Below are 25,203 nucleotides of genomic sequence, written 5' to 3' on the forward strand. Positions count from 1 at the left end.
TTAAACCTTGAAGGTGGCTTTTCACTTGCTAAATTAAAATTTTAATAAAAATGCATTTTAAAACACAACTGAGCAGAACTATGGAGTTGCTGGTGTCTCTTTAAGGAACAATGATATCAATGCAGGTTACACTTGAGAAGGATATAGGTGTGGAACTACATCCTTTTTCATCATACATAGTCAGGTGCAAAGAGAAAAGTTTAACTTCAAGATTCCTGTGGTCTAATGAAAACAAATACCATTACAAACAGATCCAAGAATACAGACTTATTAAACACTGTTTGTTTTTCTTTGGATATAGATCATGGGAACTGAGATATTTAACTACTTCAAGACTAATTTTTATTCTGTCTTAAACTGGTTACACTGGCAGCAAGCTCATGGTATCCTGACAACTAGCAGATGGGAAAAAAGAAAAAACAAAAAAAGAGTGGAAAAAAGTCATCTAGCGTCTGTGAAAACAGATTTAAATTTGTATCTGAGTATTTGATCGCCCTAATTTTATTACACTGAGCAAATGAATGTCTATGATACTACCTGTATCACTCATATTTGTAATAAAGAAAATCAAAATCAGAACACATTTTTGTAGCTCTACAAAAAGAGCTACAAAACATTCAACAAACCTTAAAGTCATGGTGGATGTTTCATAGTGCCATTTTCCCCATTACAAGGAAGGTACCAAGGAACAAATTGGTCACACAGTGCTTATATCAAACTTCAGACAAGGAAAACCACATCCTAATTTTCTGCTACAACAGAAAATGGAAAAACTGCCTCTTTCAGTGCACACATAAAAGCACACTATAGAAAAACATGACGAAAAAATACTGCTTTGTTTCTCATGCTTGTATCTAAAAGTTTACATAACCAAGTTAACACATACTCACCTATGTTGAGTTGCAAAATCCTACAGAACCTGAAATTTTATTTACTTGAACATGAACCACAAGGACAACACATTGAGAAACAGAATCTGAAAGCAACGCCAACTATAAATCAAATTTGAAATTAAGAACTGTACTTGAGAAAATGGAACTGTGCCTTTCTAAAAGTAATACTAATAACTTTATTAAACTATTATACTGATACTTGAAACTTTATTTTATCAATACTAATAACTTTATCATAGGGTAGGTAGAATTTATGCAACTACCGCAAGCATTAAATGACAATATCGAGACAGGACACTGCATTCAGTATGTATCTCCTTCATGTTTCACCATCCAATCTGTCTAACAAGACTAGATGTTTTTAAAGAAATATACAACTATGTATCATACCATTATTGAGAAAAATAAACGCTTAAAAGAGATCACACTTATTTTTGTATAACTTCTTTCAATAGCATTGAAGTGGCCACTGGAATGTCTTAGGATAACTTTCTAATTATGCTCAATTAGTATTCTCAGTTCTCTAACTACACTCAGCTACAAGCTGAGTTACTATTTTCCTTGGTAACTAGGCTTATCTTTTTGGCAGTCAATTAAGATTCTAAAATTAAGTTAAAGTTATAATACACATGAAAAACCCCAACAAAAACATAGTACAAATTGGAGTTTTATTTCCTACTAGATGTAACATGTAAGTGCTAAGAATAGTTCCAGTTCCTCACCTGTTGATACATTAGAATTAACAAAGGAAGGAGGTGCGTGTCAAGTACATACATTTGGAAATGGTGTAATGAAAGAAAGCTAAAGCAGAGCTGATTACTCCCAAAGGAAACAAGCCAAGGACATCTAAAAAAAAAAAAAAAAAAAATCAATGTTCACAATACAAAGATTTGTACATGTATTTAACTTTGTGCATTAAAAACTGAAACAATGCACAATGATATTTTTAATTGTGTAAGTGCTCTGGCAAAAAGAAATATTTTAATATTTTTTCATTTACATACATATCAAATGCCATGCCTCAGAAAGCCCTATTCCTGTTCTCCAAGCCAATCTAAGCTTAGTACTATTCATTTGTTAAGTTGCCAACTAATTACAATTTCTAGTTCCGGTTCATACACACACACAACCACAAAGCAAATCTTCAGCACTAAATACTCTCTTTGCGAGTGGATATTTTTATTTATAAGCTAAAGCACAAGTCAACATAAATTACTAGATTCATACATTTCAAAAACACCATTAAAAAAAAATCAGGGTTTTACTTCAAGTAAAGCATTCTTTGATCCCATGTTGAATTCTCTCACAGTGGAGCATCATACAGCATTTTCAGAACAGTTTCAGTTCAGACACAACCCTGCTCTCATTCCACAAATGCTGCCAGGAACTCCTACCGCCTCCCTCCAAAGACTTAATCAATAACTGAGCATTTTAATCCTTCTTTGTCCTAATACTACCTTACTGAACCTGATTAGATTTTTCTAATTTATTTCACACTTAACATTTATATTAGTGGATAGCTAGCTGTAATATTACTATTTAAATGAACGTATAACTTAAAGATCGAAATCTGTCTTCAACAGATTTAAATAAAAGGACAGAAAGGATAACATTTGTCTACCAGCATGTTATGTGGATCTCCTTAACTCAATTTACTATGGATTTCATGGTGCAAAAATTAATGCCCTCCAGGAGCTGAACTCATTACCAATTATTTCTTCCAAACCCACAGTGTAATCCCATGCTGCTGTGATGGATGGGAATTTGCCGTTTACTTAAAGGCAAGTTGGATCTATTCCTTGGTTTGCTACTCTAGCAAGCGATACTGAGTAAAATGATACCATATATACTGTCTTGACTTCCTCTTAACATGGAAAAGATACTATGAAACACTCTCATGTATTTTATTCCCTGATAAAACTGAGAGCAACATATTGAGAACAATTTTAACTACACTTAAAGCCGCCAACAGAATTATATGCCTTTTTCAATATTAGTTTCTAGAATATATCTCAACAAAGCAAACAGCCGGGAGTTGCTCATGGCCCTACTCAGTCCTTCATCCCCTTCCCTACTCCAGAACCCACAGAAGCATCCCTGCAAGTCACGTGGTGCACAAGTATCACTTTGAACTCACAGCACGCATACAAATAACCTCCCACTAGGCACCTGACCTGATAAACTCCTTTTACATGCCTGTAACAGAAAAGCACTGGTAAACAAAGAAAGAAAACAAAACAAACTGTACACATATTCTGGTGGCCAATATAAAGTTGACCCCAGGTCACACGTGCCACAACTCTATCTTTCAAAATAAAAAACACTTTCAAAATAATTAACTGAACCACTGAGTTTTAATACCTCTGAAAAGCATGAAAGAAATCTGACGTCTGTGACAAGGCTCAGACAAATGTAATGGTGCACAGTAAACAAAACGAGCCATTTTCACATGTAGTTGGTGTTCAGTAACATACAGAGGAAACCCATAAGCAACACATACTGCATTATGCTAGCTATCCACTGGCATTCAATTTAAGTGATTATGTCCCTGTTACTTGAGCTTGGGACAGATAAGCAGTGCCTGTTCCACACTTCATACAAGAAGGCTCAAGAAATTCCATTTATTTGAGAGAGTTGTAACTAACATATATGAATAATTCCAAAAAAATATTGATTCATTGATACTATGAAAATCCAAAATCAATCCCAGAAATATTTCATATAAAATATGTTCAAAATTCAAATACATAACATTCTTTAATATACCAAAAGCCAGTACTCTGCAGAAACTGCCAGTTTGCATTTTAACCTGTCCTTAACAGACAAAAGTCTACATCTAGAATCACTGTGGAAAACAGAAGCCTGCTGTTACAGTTTCTGTACCATGGCTCATGAGGCTAGCAGGGAGCATGACAACCATCCTAACACTTAAAAAATTAGTGGCTCAAAGCAGCAGAGATTCATCCTCGCAAATGAGCATACACACTAGTTCTTTCCACACCTGTATCTGTTCTGCAAATCAGGGTTTGGTACTGTTTCTATTAATTACCCCTTCAAAACTGTCTTCCTTTAAAACAAGAAAGCAAAAGCCAGCACTTGTACTTTCAGAAACATCTGCCAGTTGCAATATTAACAGATTTAACTACAGGGTAATGGACTGCAGCCCAGAAGGGTTGGTTAGTTGTTTTAAAATTCAGTTTCAAAACATCTATTGCCCTTATAGGGTAACAGATGTAAAAGTGAAGAGAAGCCTCTGCATAGATTTGGGAGATTTGCACTAAAGTGAACATCTGCATGCTGCCACTAATGTGCAGCATCTACTCTACCATATGTTTGACAGTCTAGAAATTTTAAAAGGTGGTAGCAAAAAGATTCATTAGGATATCTCTCAAGTTCACATGACTGATTTTACACAAAACTGTGATCAATAGGCGGGACCGTCTCCCCCTTCACCCGCAGCTCACTTGCGCCTTCTTGCTTTCAATTCTAGCGAATAATTTAATAATTCATTCCACAGTGAATTACCAAATCCATACTTTCCCTCATCCCCTAACACTTTCCAGCAAGCTCTGAAAACTTCCTTATGCTTTTACTAACCTAGGCACCTTCAAAAACTAAAACCCCCACAAACTGCAAAAAGCTAGATCTGGGCCACAGGGCATCAGCACCATACTCCTATTTCTGCCAGTAATACAACGTGTTGGGTTTGCCTCGCTGCAAGAGAAATAGCAAGCTTGACAATTGTTTTGTTTCTTACTGGTCAAGAAGAGGGTAACACCATAATAGTGCTTTTCTAATTTATCATCATATAGAATGACTTCTAACAAGCAGAGAGACAGAATAAGAGAATGCAAAGAACAAAAGTAACATTTCCCTCTCCAAAAGGGGCAAACCAATGAAATGAAGTGAATCCATAAACAAAACAAAACAAGGCAAGAAGTCTAATTAGTTATCACATGAAAACTGGCTAACAGATTTTTAAAGTTTCATTTGCTATCCCTGTATCGGTGATGGGCAGAAGAGCTCATAGCCATCATGCCAATGGTACCTCACTGGTGTACACAGCTCAGTCTCACACCTAATACTTCTGAAGGACCTTGTCATGTACATTTTGCTTACTTAAAAACAAAACAAAAACAGAACCACCACATAAAATAGCATGTTTACTTTGACTGTTACGACTTAGTTTTAATTCTTGTTAAACCTCAGAAGATATTAAAGTTAGTACCATAACTTATTCAAATAAGCAAATAATCCAAAACAGGTGGTTTCAGGTTGAACCAAAGTTGTATATTCCCAGAGCAAAACTGGAGAAGGATAGAAGCTCAAGGACAGGTGCAAGAATAAGGGAAGCACATCACTGAGTTTCCCTAACACCTACAGGTCCCACAACATCCAGAATCTGCAGCTCTGAGATCTGCTGAGCCAGAAGCCCACCTCTGTGGTTAACTGGTCCAACTAAAGCACAGCGACTTAAGGCTGTTCTAACAGTAGTTAGAACTTGCTGACATATTGAAAAAGACACTATGCTGCTGCAGGGCACTTCGAATTCCCAAACTCAGGCTCAGCAAACTCCTACATCTCCAACTGTTCCATAGGCAAATATCGAAGCGTGTGCTGTCTCAGACACAACAGGCCTCTGTGTACACATACTGAATGCTTTTCCTCCAAACTGCTCACACTGAGAAGCCATAGACTTTTTCCTCAAATGAAACAGACCTTTACAACACAACAAGAAACTGGGTTAAGTATGAAACTTACTTATATTAGAAGCTGAGGTATACAGTTCATTGAGACTCCCTAAGTATCTTTCTTGAAAGTCATAAATGTGCAATAATAATAATAATAATAATAATAATAATAATAAAAAGCACAGACTGCAAACTTTATTTTGGCAGGGGTTTTGGTGTGTTGTTTTCTTGTTTGTTTATTTTTTTCTTTACTATATTACTATTCAGACTACCCTTCACACCCTATTCTCACCTGACACTAAAAACCCAGCACTGACCTCCTGAATCTGCTCGGGAGGGGTTTCACCACAGATTCTCCAAGCGCTGCCCCCCGCTCCCGGGAGGCGGTGGCGGCAGCCTGTCCGTCCTTCCGTCTGTCCGTCCTTCCCTCCCCGCTGCCCTGACAGCCTCTGAAACTCCACATCGCCCATCCCCGCACGGGAAACTCGCTTCCCTCTCTCTCCAGCTGCAGAGCCGGGGGCCGCCCGGCGGCGACCGGGGCCGAGAGAAGTAACGGGGATCCAGGCAAGGGGCTGCCACGGCCCACGCGGCCGGTAAGCGGAGCAAGGGCCCGGCGGCGGCCCGGCCCCAGAGGCGGGAGAGGCGAGGAGGATGCCGGGCAGGGCCGCTCGACGGCGGGGAGGCGCTGAGGGCAGAGCGGCCCCTACCAACACCGTCTCCCAGCCCCGCCGCGGGAGACGGGCCAAGTTCAAACCCGAGAGCCGCTGGGCAGCCATGGCCTCCCCGGGCCGCGGCCGCCGAGGGAAGCGCCCCGACAGCCCGTTACCTGCGCGCTCCTCCCCCGCTGCCGGCGTGCGGCCCCGCACCGCCGCCGCCTCCTCAACAAAGCCCGGGAGCGGGCGGGCCCTGCGGCCGGGGCGGGAGGAGAGGCGGGCAGGCGGGAGCGCGCAGCGGCGGTGCCACGGCCCGAAGGCGGGGCTCGGGGGCGGCGCGGCCCCGCGGGGGGAAGAGGCGGCACAAGGGCAACAATGAGGGGGGGAACGGGACCCGGCGGGGAGCTGCCGGTGCGGGAGTTTGAGGGGCTGGTTTGCGGGCGTCTGCCCTGCCCGCCGCGCCCCCGCACAGGGAAAGGTCGTTTCCTTTTTGGGGGGTTCGCGCTGGACGCTGCCCCAGGCGCGGTGTTCCCTACTGAGAGATATAGCGATCACAAATGGAGAGACAAACCCTGCCAGGGCTATTAAGGAGGAGAAGGTAGTGGCCCAAATGTACTGGTTTGGGAAGGGGCCGTATGAAAATGGGGCTAAGCTTAGAGGTGCTTTGGGAAACCACCCTGCAGGTGGCCCTTTGCGGGGCACTAGGGAGGGGTGGATGGAGGAGGAGAGATGTGCAATCCATAAAAGAGGCTTTCAGCAGGAGAATTTATTTGTGTTGAGGTGAACAGATTTGGAGTTTGAATACTGTGAGATGAACTTAACATTTTCTTAACAATATCAGAGTTTGGGGTTTTTTTTAAGGAGTAGGTGTTATGCTATTCTGTAAACATATTCTATGTAAATTATGCACCCTCTGAGCACTCTTTTTTCATTTTTTTTTTCATGTAAACCTTCTTTTTTTGTTGCAGTGACACCTCCTGCAGAAAACAAATCTGAGCAACCATTTTCATCACCCTCTGATCAACTCCAAATTCTGTTTACTGTTGAACTACTGCAGCAAGTCCGCCTTAACACTAGATTTGCTATTTGCATCAAAGGGAACATTGCGCAGGGATCTCCGGAACAAAAAAGTAGTGATGTTTCAGCATCTGCTTTTTGATGATACAGAACACTGGAGACTTGATGATCCTGCTATATTTATTGAGCAGCAGTCTCAAAGAGCCAAACCAAGGGATCTAATGCAAATGTTAATGAAACATTGAAGTTGAGATTTTAATTACTTAAAGGTCAGCACATTCGATGTTTATTAATTTAAGGGAGTTATTCTGTATTCCCACAGCAATCCCCACTCTGCTCATACATAGATCAAAGAATTCAAGTTACTGTTTATTTGCTGATCCATGCAAATTATATAACTGATTTTTATAGCTGAATATTATTCTTCTTTTGAAATTATGGTCTCAGTCTTAACACTTTATTAACACGTCTCCAAGTCTTTCCTGTGTTCCCCTACTTTTCAGTAGCAATAAAAACACTGTTCTTCTCTAATCTTTGTACTAAATTACCAAAGGCTACATTTCTTTTCAAGTGTGGAACCTCTATTCAGTTAGCAACATTTGTTGCTAACTTATCCCAAAATACTCCCAGGCACTCTGTAAACAAACATACCAGAACAGTATTAACAACTGCATGAAAATGCTTTTCCAAAGACACTTTTATGAAGATTTTGCTTCCAAATACTATGGCACCTGCAATCCATTCTCAAAACAGGAAAACGTGTTTGGAAAGGTTTGATGAATGATTCCCAGAAATGCCTGTAATGGGAATGAAAACGCTTCAGTTTCAGAACCTTATGCACAAAACCCACCTGTAGGCTGTTGCAGGATCCTTCCTTCTCGTAATGCTCCTCCTGTAAAAATTACTGTGGTTTTGTTGGTAGAAAAAAAGGTTCTGAATGAGGTGGACAGTTAAACGAGATAATCTTGTTTCTAATAGGTTTACATTATTTTCTCACCAACAGCATAATAGTAACCTTTGTATTTCCATCCATCCAATCTGGAGAGCTGTGATCTGAGAACTCTCTCACAACACTCTCTGAAACAAATTGTTTCTTACTGGACTGCTTTCTGCCTCTATGAAATAAATAACGGCATTTTAATCCCAATCTAAAATATACTTTGTCTTTTATTTAAATATTTTTTTTTCATTTATTAATTAATCTCTTTGATTATGTGAATTCCATCCATCGGAATGCTATTTTTTCCTGTCTATCAACTTTAGGTATTTCCATCTTCACTTTTATAGCAGTCAAGTATGCCTTTCTTCACAATGGACTTTATCCTCAACTTTTTCCCTTTTCCTTGAGGGAAAGATGTGGTATTATTATAACAAATGCAGATTTCTCTTGTACCTTAAAGGTACCTTTTCAGGGCTGGAGGGCAAGGAAAACCAGCATATCTTCTCTTCAACTCTGCTGTGCTACATATATTCCTAGAGTCAGAGTCATAACATCCCAACTTTAGTACAATGCCTCTGGTGTGCCTAAAACTCACTGTGCCTTTACCTTAAAGTCACTACCTCAGAGGCTTTAAATGAACATATGGAAGCCCCTCTCTTACTAAACTAAAATGTATATAGACAGCAGACTGCAGTTGAATACCTATCTGAGACACGGAAAATAGTGCATAAATATACTGTTCAGACAAAAGAAACAGATCCAACTTAATATGTTTCTTAAGGAATAGAGAAAGAACTAGGTACCAACATTTGCCTTTGATAGCTGTGTTGCAGGAATACATAAATGCACCTAGTTACAAATTATCTATACCTTGCGTTTAGCATAAGCTGATGCCCTTGTAAGGCAACGGCAGTCTGTCTTTTTTTCAGGGGAGAGAAGTTAAAAAATAAGGATGTAAAAGCTACCTTTCTTTTCCTTCTCTTTTGAAGAGGTGACAGCAAATCTAGCCTCCTAGTTCTATTTCAAGATGCTTGAGATCACACATGGTATTCAGAATTCAGAATCACTTTGAAGATAATGTGAAGGATTTCTGATTCAAAATGAATATCTTGTCTGTGTTAATGCTCTAGGGCTGTTAGCAAGAAAACAAAAAAAAAAATAAAATTAATCCCAAATTATCCATGTGACTGGTTAAACAAAGTCTAGTACCTTATTCAAGAGCCATTTCCTTAAATCCGTCTTCTTAACTCTAATAAACGTGCCCTTGAGATCAACAGTAGCTCTGTTTTCTCCCTGAAACCAATGTAATTGAGCTTGTATGTACCCCTGATTGTTAGAAAAGAAGCAAAGGCCAAGCTCAGAGTGGACAAGCCTTCCCTCAGGGTAAGAAAGAGGCTACTAGAGGCTGTGGGCTACGTGCAAAAGGAGGATAGAGAGAAGAGTATGAGAAACCCCGGTGTTTCAATGCTAGGCGGAAGAGAAGTGGAGACAAGGAAAAAATCTTTGCAGCTAGATGTTGGTAATCCAGGGGTTTCACTAGTAGAGCAGGGTCAGTGATACAGCAGAGAAAATAAAAGACCACCTGCAATACTGCATCTGCTCCCAACTTTTGCAGGCTCCATATCCATAGAAACATTTAGGTATTCAGTTGTTGATTAAGTGCTAAAGCTGTAATTTATTAACCTAAGCATCATTTTGAATCTGGCTCTAAGTCAAAAAGACCATGTACTAGTAAACAGAAAGGATCTATGCCTGTTCGCTGGCCCTGAGAATAAACTTCCTTGTGCGTTCTGCATCCACATAGCTGAACTGACTTCCCCTTCATTGGTGCTGCCTCTGGGGATGAGCCCATACTGTCCCCCACGTTGTACCCTGGCATCTTCTGGAAAAGCACGGTTTGGCCTTGGTGAAAACAATGTTGAGGACTGTCAGCAATAGCACTGACTGTGTCCCAGCGCTCCAGCCCGTGCCCTGGCACCGTTTCATTTACTTTATTTCACGGGCCAATAGGTGCGCGTAACACATGCAATAGCAACTCTCCATGTGACAAAATACCCGTGTCCTTTGAACACCAAAGAGCTGGAACCAAAGTCTAAAGGTTTTAAAAGAACAGTATGCCAGTAAAAGAAAGACAGCCAGTGGCCAAACGGCACTACTGACCCTTCCTAGAAGCGGATCACCAGGGGATCTGCGGGTGTTGGCTGGGTCCCAGTGGCGGTGGGCAGCAGGGCTGCAAATGCGTGCTGTGTGGCACCGTCTCCCAAGCGAGGAGTAAACGGCACAAGCCCGAGGAGACGACAGGCCTTTCCCCCGTCAGCTCGCTGACAGGCCGCCAAGCCTTGCCTCCCCGCCCCAGCGAGGGCGATCCCAGCGCCGGCCGCCCCAGCTCTTCCCGGCTGGAAGCGATCAGGAAGGGCTCCATCTTCTGCGCCGTAATCGCCAGCAGCTGCGAGCCCGGGCCCTCCCCGCGGCCGCCCTCTGCCCGCCGGCTACTAAAGGCTGCAGCGTGGGGCCCAACCTGCGCGCCCCCGCCCCACCCGGCCTTGCCGCGGCCCCCCCGCTCCGCAGATAACCGCGGCTCCCGCCTCCCCCCGGCTCTTCCCAACCCGCCCAGCGCCCAGTCGCCCCGTCTCAGCAGCCGCTCTCCCAGCGCCAGCTGCCTCGCGGCGCGGGCGAGGATGGCTCGGAAGCCCGGGAACTTTCTGCAGGAGGCCTCTCACCAAATCGTCGCCGGAGGCTCGGCGGGTAAGTGGCGCGTTCCTCCCGGGCGGGGAGGGTCTGACCGTCGCCCGCCAAGCTGAGGTGAAGTGAGCCGCGCCGCCGCCCCCTCGCCGCTCTCCTCAGGCGCAGGAGCGGCGGCAGGGAACGGCCTGGCTCGGCGGTGGCGGCTCCTCCCTCCGCCGGGCGGCGCGGGCGGGCCCCTGAGGGGTCCCGGGGGCGGGAGCGGCGCCGCGGCCGTAACTTCCGTAACTCTGGTCGGGGGATGGTGAAGGGGCACCTCCCCGGCTCTGCGGTGTATCTCCGCCAAACACGCCCTGACAGCCCCTCGGGTGATAAGGGCGGTAGGGAGGCCCCCTTCAACCGCAAGAGCCATGGGTGTCCCCTCCACAGCCTCCCTGGTGGGTGGCAGTTGGGCTTCCCTTGCTCGAGGCTGACTGAGCCAGTAACTTTCACAATAAATTTTAATGCCAGCCTTTGCAATCTGCCAGTAGTGCATTGATGCAGGACAGAAAGTGGTGTTCCCCTTCTCAAATGCCTTCCCCCGGTTGCTGCCTTACAGAGAAACCAATACAGGGCTGCGGTGGAAATGTATTTCTGTTGGTTTGCTAATGCTTTTAGGAATGTCGCTGTTGCTAATTCATCACACTATTTGTACTGCAAAGGACAAATATCAAAACAGAATGCATCTGCTTAGCAGTGAAAGCATTGCTAGTTAATTTCTTCAGTTTGTTTTCCCTAAATCAGAATCAAGCTCAAATATTTATGTCAGCCTGCCTTGTAGGGAATATTTACAAAATATCCTGCTTTTTCAGTGTATATATGTAAATCCTGTTAGGATTTCAACTATGTAGTGTGTTTTTAAGTGTTCTTTAGTGTCTCTTCCGGGATCAAAATGCTGTTTGCTGTGTTATGTTTTAATTAAGAGGAAAACTACATGGTAACACTGCTGTGTCTTACATAATGCTTTGGCACAAGCAAAATTCTCTGGGTGAGTACTGTGGGACCCTGACACTGCATGTGAGCTGATGCTCTGTTCCCTCTAATTCCCCTGCTGCCCCTAAATCCACTCTTATGCATTCCTGCCACCAACAGACATCTGGGCGCTTCCTTTTTATGCCCGTGACTCTGCATGTCCTTTGTTTTCAGCCTTCTGCTTTGGCACAGAGAGATGTCACAGCAGAAGTGGAGAGGTTGGCTGTCCTGGCCCTTCCAGTGTGTTGTATGATGGTGTTTACGTAGCTCTCTTGCAGCCTTGGAAATCCTAAAGCTTTTTTAGATTCTGCTTGGTACCATCCCCACCTGTCCCTTAGCAGAAAAAGGAAAGGTTTAATCTGTACTAGCCTGTTGAAGGCTCTTCATACGTGAAGGGATACTGAGGTGCTTTGCAACTAGATGTTTTGCAAGATGACAAATTTATCTGCCTATAGCAGAGGGCCCATGCCTTAGTGATTCAGATCAATTTAACTTGGTATCTTCCCATCCTCTGGCAGTAGCCTGTTTTCTTTACAGGCTCTCTTTGTTCATAGAAGTATGGACAGTTTGGCTAACACACTGGTGGAAAGAAAAGTCATTTAGATAAAGGCAAAGTTTTACAGAAGGACTAGAACTGGAAAGTGAGTGTGTTTGAGGGTTGTGTGGTGAAAAGACAGCATGAAAACTGTTTGCTGATCTAGTAGGCATAAGTGTTAAGGTGAGAGAAGTCTCAATTCAAGGAGACAACTGATCTGCACTTAACGCTCTTCTAAGGTATAAGATGGGAAGCCTGCTGAATCTAGTCCAGAGGCATACTGTTAAAAGGTGCTTGCATCCTTTTGCTTGGTTTCCTGACAGGCCGGCAGCATCCATCACTAGCCTTAAATCTGTAGAGGAATTTCTACTCATTGGTTTTGAAATAAACCAGTAAGGACTGTTCTCTACTTCTGAACAACACTAAAATTATACCAGAGGGATTGGTAAACATTTGGCTCAAAGTGGAGTTCTAAGGTATTAGCAGGAAATGGATTAAACTTGAAAACTTGCTTGACAGATGCTTAAAACTCCTGTTGAGTGTTTTTCTTGGTGATTTATAGAGAAGATAGAAGAGGAAGGCAGTAGCTTTGAGGTCTTCAGTCTAAAGGTTAAATATCTCAGGCAAGTGTGGATCTAACACGGAAAAGGTGGAAGAAGAAAGGAAGGGATGGATGGTGTGAGTTGTTGACGGTGTACTTAGTATTTCATCCTAGTGAGGGAGCTGGTTGTCTGAACTTAGTTTTCCAGTATCACTTTAGATACCCTCTATATTGCTTTTGGCTGCTTCTGCAGAAGGACATAGGGCTCTTATAGGTGCTTTGTCATATTTATGGGCCTCATGTGAATGTCACAGATATCCTAGCCTGCCTTTCCTACCTGTACCACAGCCTGGTATTTAGAAGGAAACTGGTAAAAAAACCCAACCCAACATTGTGGTGAACTAATGTTTAGATTTTTAAGAAGTTCTGATCATCTTAACTCGTCTAGTTAAGCACAAGGAATGTATGAAGCTGCTTGTAAGAAAGGTGCTGTAAGTTGGTGTCTTTGTCAAAACAATGACAGGAAAGTAGCGAGGCAGTTGGGCAATGAACTGCACTGCAGAATAGGTGTAACTGAAGGGTCAGAAATATTGTCTGCGTAAGTAAAATGAGAGGTTATTTAGCATCTGCATGTCTGATGCAAACGATCTGATAAGAAGTGATTCTGCTAGGTCGAGTGGAAAATGATTAGAGATAAGCCTAAGCTGTCAGAACAGAAAGAAAGGGATTTTTGAAGCTTTATGGAAGATGACAGGACTTCTTCATAGACTTAATAAAGACAGGGGAAGGGGAAAGAAAGAAATCAAGCATGACCCCTAGTCTACAGGACTGATAAAATGGAAGATACTGGCCTGCTGAAGGAAGGAGAAATGAAAGTATTCAGCATTGTAAAGGAAAAGATTTAAGCATACCACTGGCTATCTGAGGTATTTCTAAGTTAAACTTGAACGGCTCTGTGCTGTAATTGAACTGTAAAACTTAAGCATGACAGGATCTCGTGCCTACTTGTGCCTGTGCCAAGGGCTGCATCTGCTTCCGCATGGCTCGTAATTTAACATGAAGTTAAATTAAACTGAAAGCTCTGCTTCCTGAAGGTGAAATCAATCTTAAATATGAACAAAGCCTTACTTGGTCTTGGTTTATGTTCTTTCTGCTAGCATTCAGTTTGCTCCCATCTTTCAGATTCCTGAATGGAGGTTAATAGCATTATTGAAAATACTTGGTTTTGTTTGCTTGCCTGGGTGTATGACAATAGTAAGGAACAGGACTTTGATTGAAATGTAATTGGGACACCTCGTTAGTAAGTTTGGTCCATTCTAGTACAGTGAACTACAGACATAATCCTTTTCTCTAGTGGTTAATTAGTAAACTAAGGCATGTGTGGAATTCATAAGGGGGGAAAAAAAGAAAATAAATTCTCTAAACTGTAAGAATCACTGGGGAAAGAACAAATTGTGAATATCTAAATTTATTTCTTTAGACTTATAGTAATTCTTCAAAAGGCAATTTGAGAAGTCCAGTGAATGCATGGTTCAAGTCACAGGAAGAATTGTTTCTATAATTCACAAGGATCAAAAAAATCCTTGTTTTGTCCACCTGTATGGAAAAGGCAGAAATTAAAATAAGTGTTGCATACAAAATCAATAGTCCTCTATCCTTATAGAGAGGAACTGAATACTGCAAAGTATGTTGTGTGATACCCAGGTTGATTTGCCAAGACATCCTTGTAAGAGTTCTGAGTGAGTTTGAATTACAAAGTATCACTGTAAACAATTGCACAGATGACTCTTGGCTGAATATCGTTACCCCAAAGGTTTTAGGATGCTGCTACTTGGTATAGGTATATTCTTGTTTTTTAATAACAAAAGGTTGCAGATGGAGACAATTAGCTAAACACACAGGTAACATCGTTTCATTTATATTTAGTTTGTATGCTCACTGCTCTTGCTTCCGTACACTTGCAAATAAATAAGATATAAACAGTTTTAATTTTGAAGTTAAAATTTTGAAGAATTGACTTAATATATGTAGTAGGTGGTAAACAGAAAGATGACATATTTTTCCAATCTGCAATATTGAACTGGTCTTTAAGTACTTTTCTGCTGTAATTCAGTGTGTTTCTCTTCCTAATTCCATTTAATAAATGAATGTGAATTATTGGCTTTCTCTTACTGCAAAATGAACATGGGAGAGTCGGAATAAAATGAGCCTTTTAAAAAAAAAAATTACTTTGTAAGAATAACTGGAGCTGGTCTTTTCCCCCTATTCTTCCTATTTTCATGGAACAGCAGGGTTTCTGCCTCTTTGGACCTCTTGGCTTCGATTTTTTATTTTTTTGGAAAGAGTTACGTTTCCAGCTGCATTGAAATCTAATAGGATTTTGGAGTCTAATTCTCTTAAGCTTCTTTGAAAGTCCAAACCTTTTCTTGTGAGAGGTGTTTTATTTCAGTAGACAGAGTTGATTATCCTGGATAGCAGCAACTCCTTTGAATCAGATCTATAAGCACAAAGGCCAATTGTCAAAGTAAGACTGTTGGATGCAAATAAAATACTAAAAACAGTGTTTGGTGTTCCAATGACCAGGGGCATTAGGCAGATGAACATCACTACAAGGTATGCTAGCCATCGTACTCTGCGAAACACCTCAGGTTATTTGGTCCCTATGAATAGGAGAGGGAGTGTGATAGATGTACAGGAAGCACTTTAAACAGCAGGAAAACTGGTTAATTCTCCCTTTTTCTTATTTTCCCCTGCTAGGTGTTTAAGTAACTTGTTTTGATTATTTTGCTGATGCTTTTCTGGGAATTAAAGTTAGGATGAGTGTTCTATGTTTTCTCAGCTGCTTTTTTCTTGCTTTTAAGCCATGCAATTAGCATTCACATGTGATTAAAATAATCACTTAATGCTCAGAGGTAATTCAACTAGCTAAGTACTTAACTAAACCTTGTAACCATCTTGACTTGAAATCATAATACTTTAAAGTGCTTAAACCTTCCTCTTAAGTCTTTTAAGGCTGAAATATCTAAGACTACAGTATGTGCTCGTTGTCTTTCACTGCCTGTATTTGGCATTTTGGATGCTAACAAAGACCGCTTCTATTAAAAAGCTAAGGGTGGTAAGCAGTCAAATAGAATGCTTTCTTGAAACTAATACTACAGGTTAAAGTATTCCAAGGAAACACACTTGATCCTACCAGTGAGGCCAATTTTCTCTACTAGGCTGAGAAACTGATAGTGTGCTACCTGTGGTTGGACTTAAAGCTTCAAAGGGGAGTTGCTTAGTTGGCAATATGTTAAGGAGAACTTTGAGTGAAGAGAAGGCAAAGGAAGGTTAAGTGTTTGTAACCTGAGATCAGATATCCTGAATCTCCTTAAGTATGCTCCTAAGAATCTTGAGGATGTAGGAACAGTCAGGAAGTTAAGACTTGAAGATTTCTATCTGTTTCTGCTCAACCATCCCCTCATGATGTGTTTTACAAAACATGCCGAAAAGAAAATGTGAAATACCTTTGCAAAGTCAATGCAACCCCTATGGCTTTCACCATTATACAGTTCAGAGAGGGGAATATGGTATTCAGGACAGTTTATGACTTCAGTGGGTCCCTGGGAATAAGGAACAGCCACTTGGGAAGCTCACAGAAACTGGTGCTAGTTTTGAAGTCAGTATTGTTGAATTGCTGACCCATGTCTTCTGAGCCCTTGAAAACCAGGTAAAATAATGTTTTTCATCCCATGAGAACGTACCTCCATGCTGAAGACCAGTGCAGCAGCCAGGTAGCTGAGGGTATGTAGAATGCTATGTAAGGAACCAGCGGCAGTTACCTTGTGACATTCCCCAGCAGAAATTTTAAAAATTTCTGTTTAAGAGTATCTCCCAACCTACTGTAGCATTTCAAATTTTAATTTTGTAAGTAACATTTTTCAGTCTCTGAGCCTCCCCTTATCTACTACTGATAATACTAAAAATTCACCCCTGAATCTGAAAGACAGATTGGAATATTTGCTTCATATACATCTTCCTTAATTAAAAGTGTTGTGGGGTTGTCTCAGAAAACCTTGTTTAACTTTAGTGGGAACTAATAAAATCCTTGTGGGCTATCATACACTGTGCTGAACATGCAAAATCTGGCAGCTAGCAAAATTCCTATAAATTTTCAGACAATTAGTAATTTGAAAAAACAGTATTCCTGCAGTATACTTCTAGTTTAAATGGAGCAAATGAAAACCTCTGTATGTAGTGCTTATGGTGAACTGATGTTTTTTGATCAAGTCATTGCAGTGTACTGAGAAGTTATGAACACCTGTTTGGAACTCTTCAATGTGTTTCATGCAATGTGTTTTTTTAAATGTAATAGTGTTTCTGTGGAGGTTAAGATATGAAGAAGTAATTCTTAGACATTTATGTGACAGTAGCAAAACCAAACTAAGACTCTTCATAACTTTTAACTTGTCACGATACCTGTTGTGTGCTTAGTACTTACTGTAGAAACTGGGACCTTGAAAAGATGAAGTTTTTGTCTGTGGGCTTAGAAATTGCACATAACAAACTACTTGTTGAACCTGGGGGTTAAATTTCAAACTAAGCTAGTGTTGCCTTGTTCTGATACTCACCATTGGTTTCAGCATCCTGCAGCAAACTCATCAGTCCTGTTCTGTCTTTGTTCCAAGAGAAACACTGGGGAAAGCAGGAGGGTTTTGAGAAAGGGTATACATTTTCTACTGCTTTTAGTATAACGTGTTTGGTGTTTTTTTTTTTTAAAAAAAAAAACAAACAAGACCCCGACCAAACGACCAACCCCAAACCTCAAAAACGAGTAATGAAGTTACTCGTACTCATTTGCTCTATTGCCCACAAGATGGCAGTGTAATACTACAAAAAGATGCTAAATGTGGTATTTCCTATGGGTGGGAGAGGAATAAAAGTGTCTGTTGAACCTGTTGCAGGTGAGAAGATCAGCATATGTCACTTTGGATGATAATATGTGAAAGCAAAGCTTAAAGATATAAAACAAATAATGATCAATAAATGCTGATTTCATAAGTGTACTGCAAAACCAATGGCACTGAATTTGACTTTCCTTGAATCAACTGCAAAAATTGTAAATGGTGATATATCGTTGGTAAAGGTCAAAAGATGGTCCTAAGGCTAAGACAGTACGTATAAATCAGCGAACTTGGGATAAAGTTCCGGTCCAGTGGAATTCATGTGCAACTAGCTACTGATTTCCACAGAGTGAGGATTTTGTGTCTTCATGATTTTAATTTTACCATATATTTTATGTGATATTGCAGAAATATCTTTGAACTCTCAATGCCCATCTATAAATGAAGTGAAGACTGCTGTGTTACAAGTAGCTGTAAGCCTATGTTAACTTCTTTCAGGTATTGGCAGGAATGAGACATAAAGCAGAGCATAAAAGCTTAACAAGATGTACTTTTTCAGAACAAACTCTAAATATTTTGTTGTCAGATTTCCAAGTTAAAGAATAGTACATATTTTACATGGAAAAGCAAATAGGTAGTCAAAATAATTAATACTGGAGCACGCCTGTTGTAAAGGCAGAAATGCTTTGCTGCAGAGGCAGTTCTGAAAGTTGATGCAAGTTCTTGTGAGCAAAGATTATATTAGGGCAAAGAAAAACTTTTCATTTCTGTCTTTGTTGTTTCATCAGTTGTGCTTAGTGACCAATGTTCATGTTCAAATACATATTAAATTGTCATAACCCAAAGGCTAATTATGTAATAAGAATAAAATTCTAATGTATAGAATTTTGATAGCAGTCCATGTATTTCTGTGTCAACGTTCTAGGAAGGAGAAAGAAAACTGGTGCTAATTACTTCTGTGCAGCAAATCTGGGAATTTTGCCTGTTAAGTGGTGTTACCAATTTTCCTGTAACTGTAGCTTATTTCCTGTGACGTTACCTTGGATGTCCTTATACTTGTGAACATTCTTTCTTATGCTTATTACTCTTCTATTTCAAGCTAGCAAGGTGTGAGACACTCAAAATCATACCACTGAGACTGGAAGCACTCATTTGTTACACGATTGACTCTGAAATTCTCTCTGAAAAATGGGTATATTAACCTAAACTCCTCAGACTGGCCTAAGTATTATGATTAAGGTTGATATGAATTAAAAGTGCTGAAAGAACTAAAGACAAGTAGGAAAAACCGCTGCCTTTTCAGATAGTGATGTGACTCCTAGAACCTGGAAGTGCTGAAAATCAATATTGTAATGAATGGAGAGAATTGACAACGGTTTCATTATAGGGATGCTTCTAAGTATTTTCAAGTATCTGCATCTTGATTCATAAAGGCCTTAAATCTTTTTTGCTTCAACTGGAGTTGAAAATGTAGAATTAATTTTTTTCCCCTCTAAGGAGATGAATTGTCATTTGCTGCTTGTAGAAACCATCACTGGTCCTGTTGATGGATAAAACAAATCAATACTCTTTTTCTATAATCAGCTTTCACCCTCTCATGCCTTATTATCATTTATGCAAGAAAGCGTTAAACATCAGTCATTATAATATAATAGTCTCTATGCTGACAGTCTGTAGTACAAGTCAACTGCTTTTGTTGTGTTTGAAGTGGAATAGTTGCAGGACAAGTACCTGCCATTTTTCCTGCAGTATGTCTTGTCCTGGGGCTCATTATGATTAGATATAATTTCACTAACATCTGAAACATCTAAAGCTTTAACTGTCTATAGTGTCTTTAACTGTCTATAGTGGTGATTTTCTGATAAGAAAATATGGTTATATCTTAGAAACTCTGAATGTTGTTAAGTCCCGCCCATACAGGGGAAAGGAAACACAGGGGTAATTAGCCTTTAGATCTGCTTTTCAGTCATTGAACTACACTGTTAACAGCTGCTTTTGTTTTTCCTCTGGATCCTTTTCAATCTGCCAATTTTTGGCAGGAAACATAGTTTATGGGTCATCTTTCAGCCTTTAGTCAATGGATCATTTCCCAGTTCAGGGTGTTATCCTAGTTTCCTGGGCTTTTTGCTGTTTTTATTATACTGAAGTGTGCTGACGTGTGACTGGTGTCCCCAAACAGCAACACTCCCAAAAGCAAAAGGAGAGCCTTAGCAGTACTTTCAATTTGAGAAAATTCTTTACAGTATTTATCTTACTTCCTCTTAGAGCTAATTTTAAGGGGTTTTGTGACAAAGTTTTACTTATTTTTCTATTACCAAAAATTCTTTTTTAATATTTAGCTAGAGGTTTGATTTTCAAAATTAGTATATGTTTTGAATGTATAGTAAAATTGCTCAACTTTATTTTTTCAGCTGACTTGAGATAGCATGCTGAACTTGGTAAAACATGAAAGGCATGGTTTAAAAAACCCAAACAAACACAAAACAAAAAAAAACCAAAACAACAACAGAAAACCCCAAACCCAAATGATGGTTCTAACTGCCATAATCATATACACAGAAACCAAATTTAACTCTTTATTATGGGTTTTGTGATACTTGTATCTTCCAGCTTGTGGAGTTACGTGATTTAGTTTCAAAACTTGAGTTTGATTAAAACTCAAATTTTAAAAAAACAACAAAAAAAAAAACCCCTCACAACAACCTATCTTCAGTGATGTGGCATTAAAGCTTGAAATGATGAATTGTAAAGGCTTTAAGAACCTAAAAACCAAAGCTTAAAGATGGCTCTCATGATTTTTAGATGAATTTGGGGTCTGAGCCATGAGGTTGTGAATGCTTGAGGCTGGCGATGACACACTAGCCTTTTTTTAGGTTGGTTATATATATCTTCTCTACAGGAAGGTTTGCAATACTGCCTTGTATGTGATGGTATATAAACATATGCTTAATGTAACCTTGTGGTAACAAGTAGAAAACAAAGCACTGGGCTGCTTATAGGTTGTTAGAAGAATTTGTTTTCCAAAACAGTGCTTTATTATTGATGCATGGTCAGCATGGTCTTGTAAGAGTATATACACCATAGTTTTGTCAGAATTGCATAAAAATGTGAACAAGAGTGTTTGCCTTGCTCATGCTGCACATCCTAAACATTGTGTCCAGCACCCTTTTTCAATGTTTCTGCGATCATATCCTTGGTAGTCTCCATCTCTAGACTGCAGTTCCTCATCAAAAAGAGTGCTTACATAAAGGAATCAGGAGTATTTTGAGAAGAAAAGACTTCTGGAAGAACCTGGGAGCTCTGAGAGTCCTCAGAGTCCTGCTCTTCACTCGTTTCCGGGTCTGTGGTTAAAAAGCCAAAGCAATGGGAGTTTTAAAGTATTGTGTTGTATGGATGAGAGCTTTATTCGCTTCTCCTAAATGGGATTAGGATTCTGAATGGTGTTGGGGTTGTTGAATTAAGCAGGGAAGATGTGGTTGCCACTTATTCATGATACCTGTTAGTAAAAATTTTTACATAGCCAAACTGTAATGCTGACTGGGTAATGAGACAGCCCTTGCTTAAAACAGCCTCTACTGTGCTTTTTTTTCCTAAGCAGTGAAGAAAACAAGTATCAAGATACAACATGCTTTATCTGGCATATTCTTCCTTAGTGTGAAGTATGATGATGACAATTCTAGATGACAAAAAGGAAACAAATCCATCTTTTCTGCTGATTTGTCAGCAAACTTTTGTCCTTTCTGCAAAATTATATTTCTTAATATGATAAGAAATACAGCTTTAGACATATCTAAAAGGGCAGAAGAAAGCATATGGGATTTCTGCGAATATAAAACAATTAATATTGTTAGAGACTAGACTAAATGGAAAGAAATGTCTTATTTAGAGTATGAAACTCTTCTAAGTTAATGTCCGTAAAGTTTAAATTAGTTCAGACTTTTTGTATTAGAATAAATGTTTCCTTTTAAAAAAGCATAATAATCATAATCAAGACTAAATTTGTTCTGTTACTTATTTTCAAAATGATTGTACATGTTTAGCAGACTTTTGATTTAAATCCCTAGGGATATATTGGAGACAGATGTTTAGATGACCTCATGTTTAAAGTAAAGTTATATTTGGACACTAGATCAAATTTTCCTTAAAATCTTTCCTTATATGTTACATTGTGGAGGGGTGCAGAGAGTATTGAAAGATTTATGTTGAAAATGTACTGCTTTATTTTAAAAAATAGTTATTAGAGTTCAGTAGATTTTATTTCATGGGATCCTCAAAAGCACAAAATGTCTGATTATGAAACAGTATGTTTACAAATGAAAATATTGTTTCTTGTTGGAGAGCTAAATGGGAAACAGACGTCTTTAAAAGTTCCTTGAATTCAAAAGCAAATTTACCATGTCATTTATACCTTCCGCCCAAACTTGTTTAAGACTACAGTAGAACTTAAAATGTACTATCAGTTGAAGAGTGCATAACAGGACATAACAGTAGCTGGTATTTTTACTACTCTCTGCTTTTGAACAAGTAATAGTTTTTTATGAAGCTGCAGTTAATGTCATAGTGTGAATGGCTATGCTGGTTTCATATGTGACACTGAATAACATTTTGGAAAAAGTCTTCAATGTTTTATCAAGTCATATTTATCAAAATTGACCTGTTGAAAACTTATTGATTGACAGATAAAAAAAAAGCCTCTTCAGTCTTTTGAAGTTTATATAGGCAACACTGGCTTTTAAGGTGTTTTGTTAGATAAAAAAGTTACCGAGTTGTTGAAATTCTGCCATTTGTAATTGTAACTGAAGTATCATAGTAATAGAAGTATAGCTATTTTTGTCACTGCCAATTATCTTTTCCCCAAATACTCCTTTACTGGTAGAATACTTTTCTTTGTAGGCTGACACAAAGGTTGCACTAAAAGATTAATCAGATGCTTGGCACATGGACTGCAAAATACACTTTGCCCAGACCTCATGTGAACACTTCTGTGGGACAGTGTTTTTATTGTTTTCTGTCATTTGTGATTAGGAAGGTTGATGTAGCCAGCAGAGCTCAGCAATGTATTTTGTTCTGAGCAGACCTTAAATTTAGGCAGCAAATACAGCATTTTTCAGTAATCTCATTGAGGTCCACTGGATTAGAGCCAGTGTAGCTGTCTCCTGCAAAAAACTTAAATTGCTTTGCAGTATTTGGAGCCTCTTCTTTCATGTAAGAATGGATATTTGGTCAACACTGGTATAAAAGTTAGATCTCTGCTTCACAAAGGGAGTGAAAGGAAGAGATCTCATCCTGTTCCTGAAAAAGGAGCTTTTATTCTGTCTTGTTCTTCTAGGGTTTGTTGCTATTAGGTGAATGTTGATGTACAAATGTGTATTAGGCATGGGCAATAACTGTTTTGCACAGCATGGATCTAATCAAAGCCTAGTGAATGAATGTGTGGTACCTATGTGATGCCATCTACTGTAAGCAGACATTATTTTAAGTTTTTCTTCCTGAATCAAGATTTGGTATTTACTTTATAACTCTAGAAAACAAATGGAAAAGATTCTTCTAAAAATTAATGAAAATTAACACACTTTTGCACAAAAATAGGATGATATCTGGTAATTCCCACACAAACTAAAAGAAAATGTGACCCCCTGTTGAAGCGGTATATAAATGGGACTCCTTTTCTATATTTGTGTGTATAAAAATTCAATCTGTTTATAGATCTGGAAAATCTATAAAATGTATAATCTACCCTGTATTGAACATTAAGATTTGATGTTTTTTCTGTAACATTGTACTTACTTGAAATTCAAAGATTTCTGGTAGCGAAGTAATAAACAGAAGGATTACACAAACTCTAAGCAAAAGTAGTTTCTGAAAATGAATAGGGAAAAATAAGTTTATTAAACTCCAGTTTATGCAAACAGAAGCAAAAAGCGGCCACAAAATTGGAGCAGATAGCCCTTAAACATCCACTAAAAGTGTCACTTGTCAAAATTGCTGGTATGAAGATAAGGGGCACTGTAGAATGAACTTTAAATTTTGCTGATAAAGCATCTTTTACATTGCGTTGGTTAGATATTGTCTACACAAAGATTTTCTACATTCAGAAATGTTCTTTAAAAGTGCTGCAAGAATATTGCTCAGTTGACACAACACTTCTAGTCAGACTAGTCATTTGCTTAGTCTTGCAGTCCTAGAGTGAATGCTTGGAATTGGGCTGAAGTAACTTAGGCAACAACCTTTTGTTTGTGTAGCATGATCTTACTAGTCATTATGTAACAGCCTGGTCCTTCTTTCTCCATATCAATGTATACTTTATTCAGGGAATGGAAAGAATAATGGCTTTCTATTGAAATACTCATCTTCTCATGTAATATGTTATCACTTATGCATACAACACCTGACTATTTTTTCCTTGATTATGCATGAATCTCCTTATGCTACTTGAGTATTTTCACTGAGGACTTGGTTGGTGCGTTGAGATTTGCAGGAGTCTCTGGCGCCTCAAGATATACATCACCTGCAAGTAAAGTAGATATGTTTACTAGGATGCTATGAATGTTTTATGCAACTTGTAGAGAGGCGGGGACATAATCCTAGGAGGTAGGAGGAAGAGATGGTTTTCATTGCCTTAATTGCAATGATCATCTCTTTTAAATTTTTCTCCTTGCCTATAGTCCTCTGTTTTCTGAACTGTGCATCTTCCAACTATTTTGAAGTAGAAGGGACCCTAAAGACTAAATGCTACTTTCTTACTCTGACTGAGCTGTATGCATTCTGTGTGCTGAATGGGGGTAACATTCTTCAGGGAAAACCACTGCAGTCAACTAGAGATGGTATCACAATTATGACAGCTCAGTCTTAAACTGATCTTTTTCTGTTCAGTCTTAATCTTTGTTTCCTACACTTTAATTAATCTTTATAATTGCACCTAGAACTGTAATTGCCAAACCTGTGAAGAACTGAAAAATGGAGAGAGAGAAAGTCAGTATTCTATCAATCCCCTCTTTGGTGGGACATCAATAGGGCTGGAACCTTATCTAGTGCAACTGGAATTGGGGATAGCTTGCTTTGCCTTTATTTTGACAACAAACTCTATGGTTAGGGAATTAAATTCAGACAGGAATAAATCACTGTATTACATTTTGTATGATGGTTGAACTGTTTGTAAAGCTTGAACATATTTTATGTGTTTGCTAATTGTTTTGTAAACTTTTCAGTATTCAACTTTGTAGTATAAATAGTTTTGACTATGGATAAGATTTAGACTGCCTGCATTCCACATAAGAAAAACTGGGTGCTTCTAACTTATTGAACAATTCAGAACAGACCCAGGAGATTCATGAGACCAGTGAAAGAGCTGAGACCC

At 39.5% G+C, this 25,203-nt stretch overlaps 2 protein-coding genes across 21 annotated transcripts in view; one reads left to right on the forward strand and one right to left on the reverse strand.

Annotated features, from left to right (window-relative positions):
• The window catches only part of MIPOL1 (mirror-image polydactyly 1), a 195,513-nt gene extending 184,557 nt beyond the window's left edge, over positions 1-10,956 (reverse strand). For 4 of the 14 annotated variants that reach the window (XR_008466249.1, XM_054200334.1, XM_054200342.1 and 1 more), the window contains exon 1: positions 5,902-6,403. Coding sequence is in view for 4 of the 14 variants with exons in the window: in XM_054200334.1 (XP_054056309.1) it covers positions 5,902-6,047 (146 nt within the window). In the remaining 10 variants the exon portion in view is untranslated. The other 10 variants (XM_054200336.1, XM_054200335.1, XM_054200339.1 and 7 more) reach the window with 8 other exon arrangements.
• SLC25A21 (solute carrier family 25 member 21) overlaps positions 10,736-25,203 on the forward strand; it is a 261,829-nt gene continuing 247,361 nt past the window's right edge. For 5 of the 7 annotated variants that reach the window (XM_054200349.1, XM_054200351.1, XM_054200353.1 and 2 more), the window contains exon 1: positions 10,737-10,939. In XM_054200349.1, the coding sequence (XP_054056324.1) occupies positions 10,873-10,939 (67 nt within the window). In that variant the 5' untranslated portion in view covers positions 10,737-10,872. Of the gene's footprint in view, positions 10,940-25,203 lie in introns of all 7 variants that reach the window. The other 2 variants (XM_054200350.1, XM_054200354.1) reach the window with 2 other exon arrangements.

Source organism: Rissa tridactyla, chromosome 4, assembly GCF_028500815.1.
Source record: "Rissa tridactyla isolate bRisTri1 chromosome 4, bRisTri1.patW.cur.20221130, whole genome shotgun sequence".
NCBI lineage: Eukaryota > Metazoa > Chordata > Aves > Charadriiformes > Laridae > Rissa > Rissa tridactyla.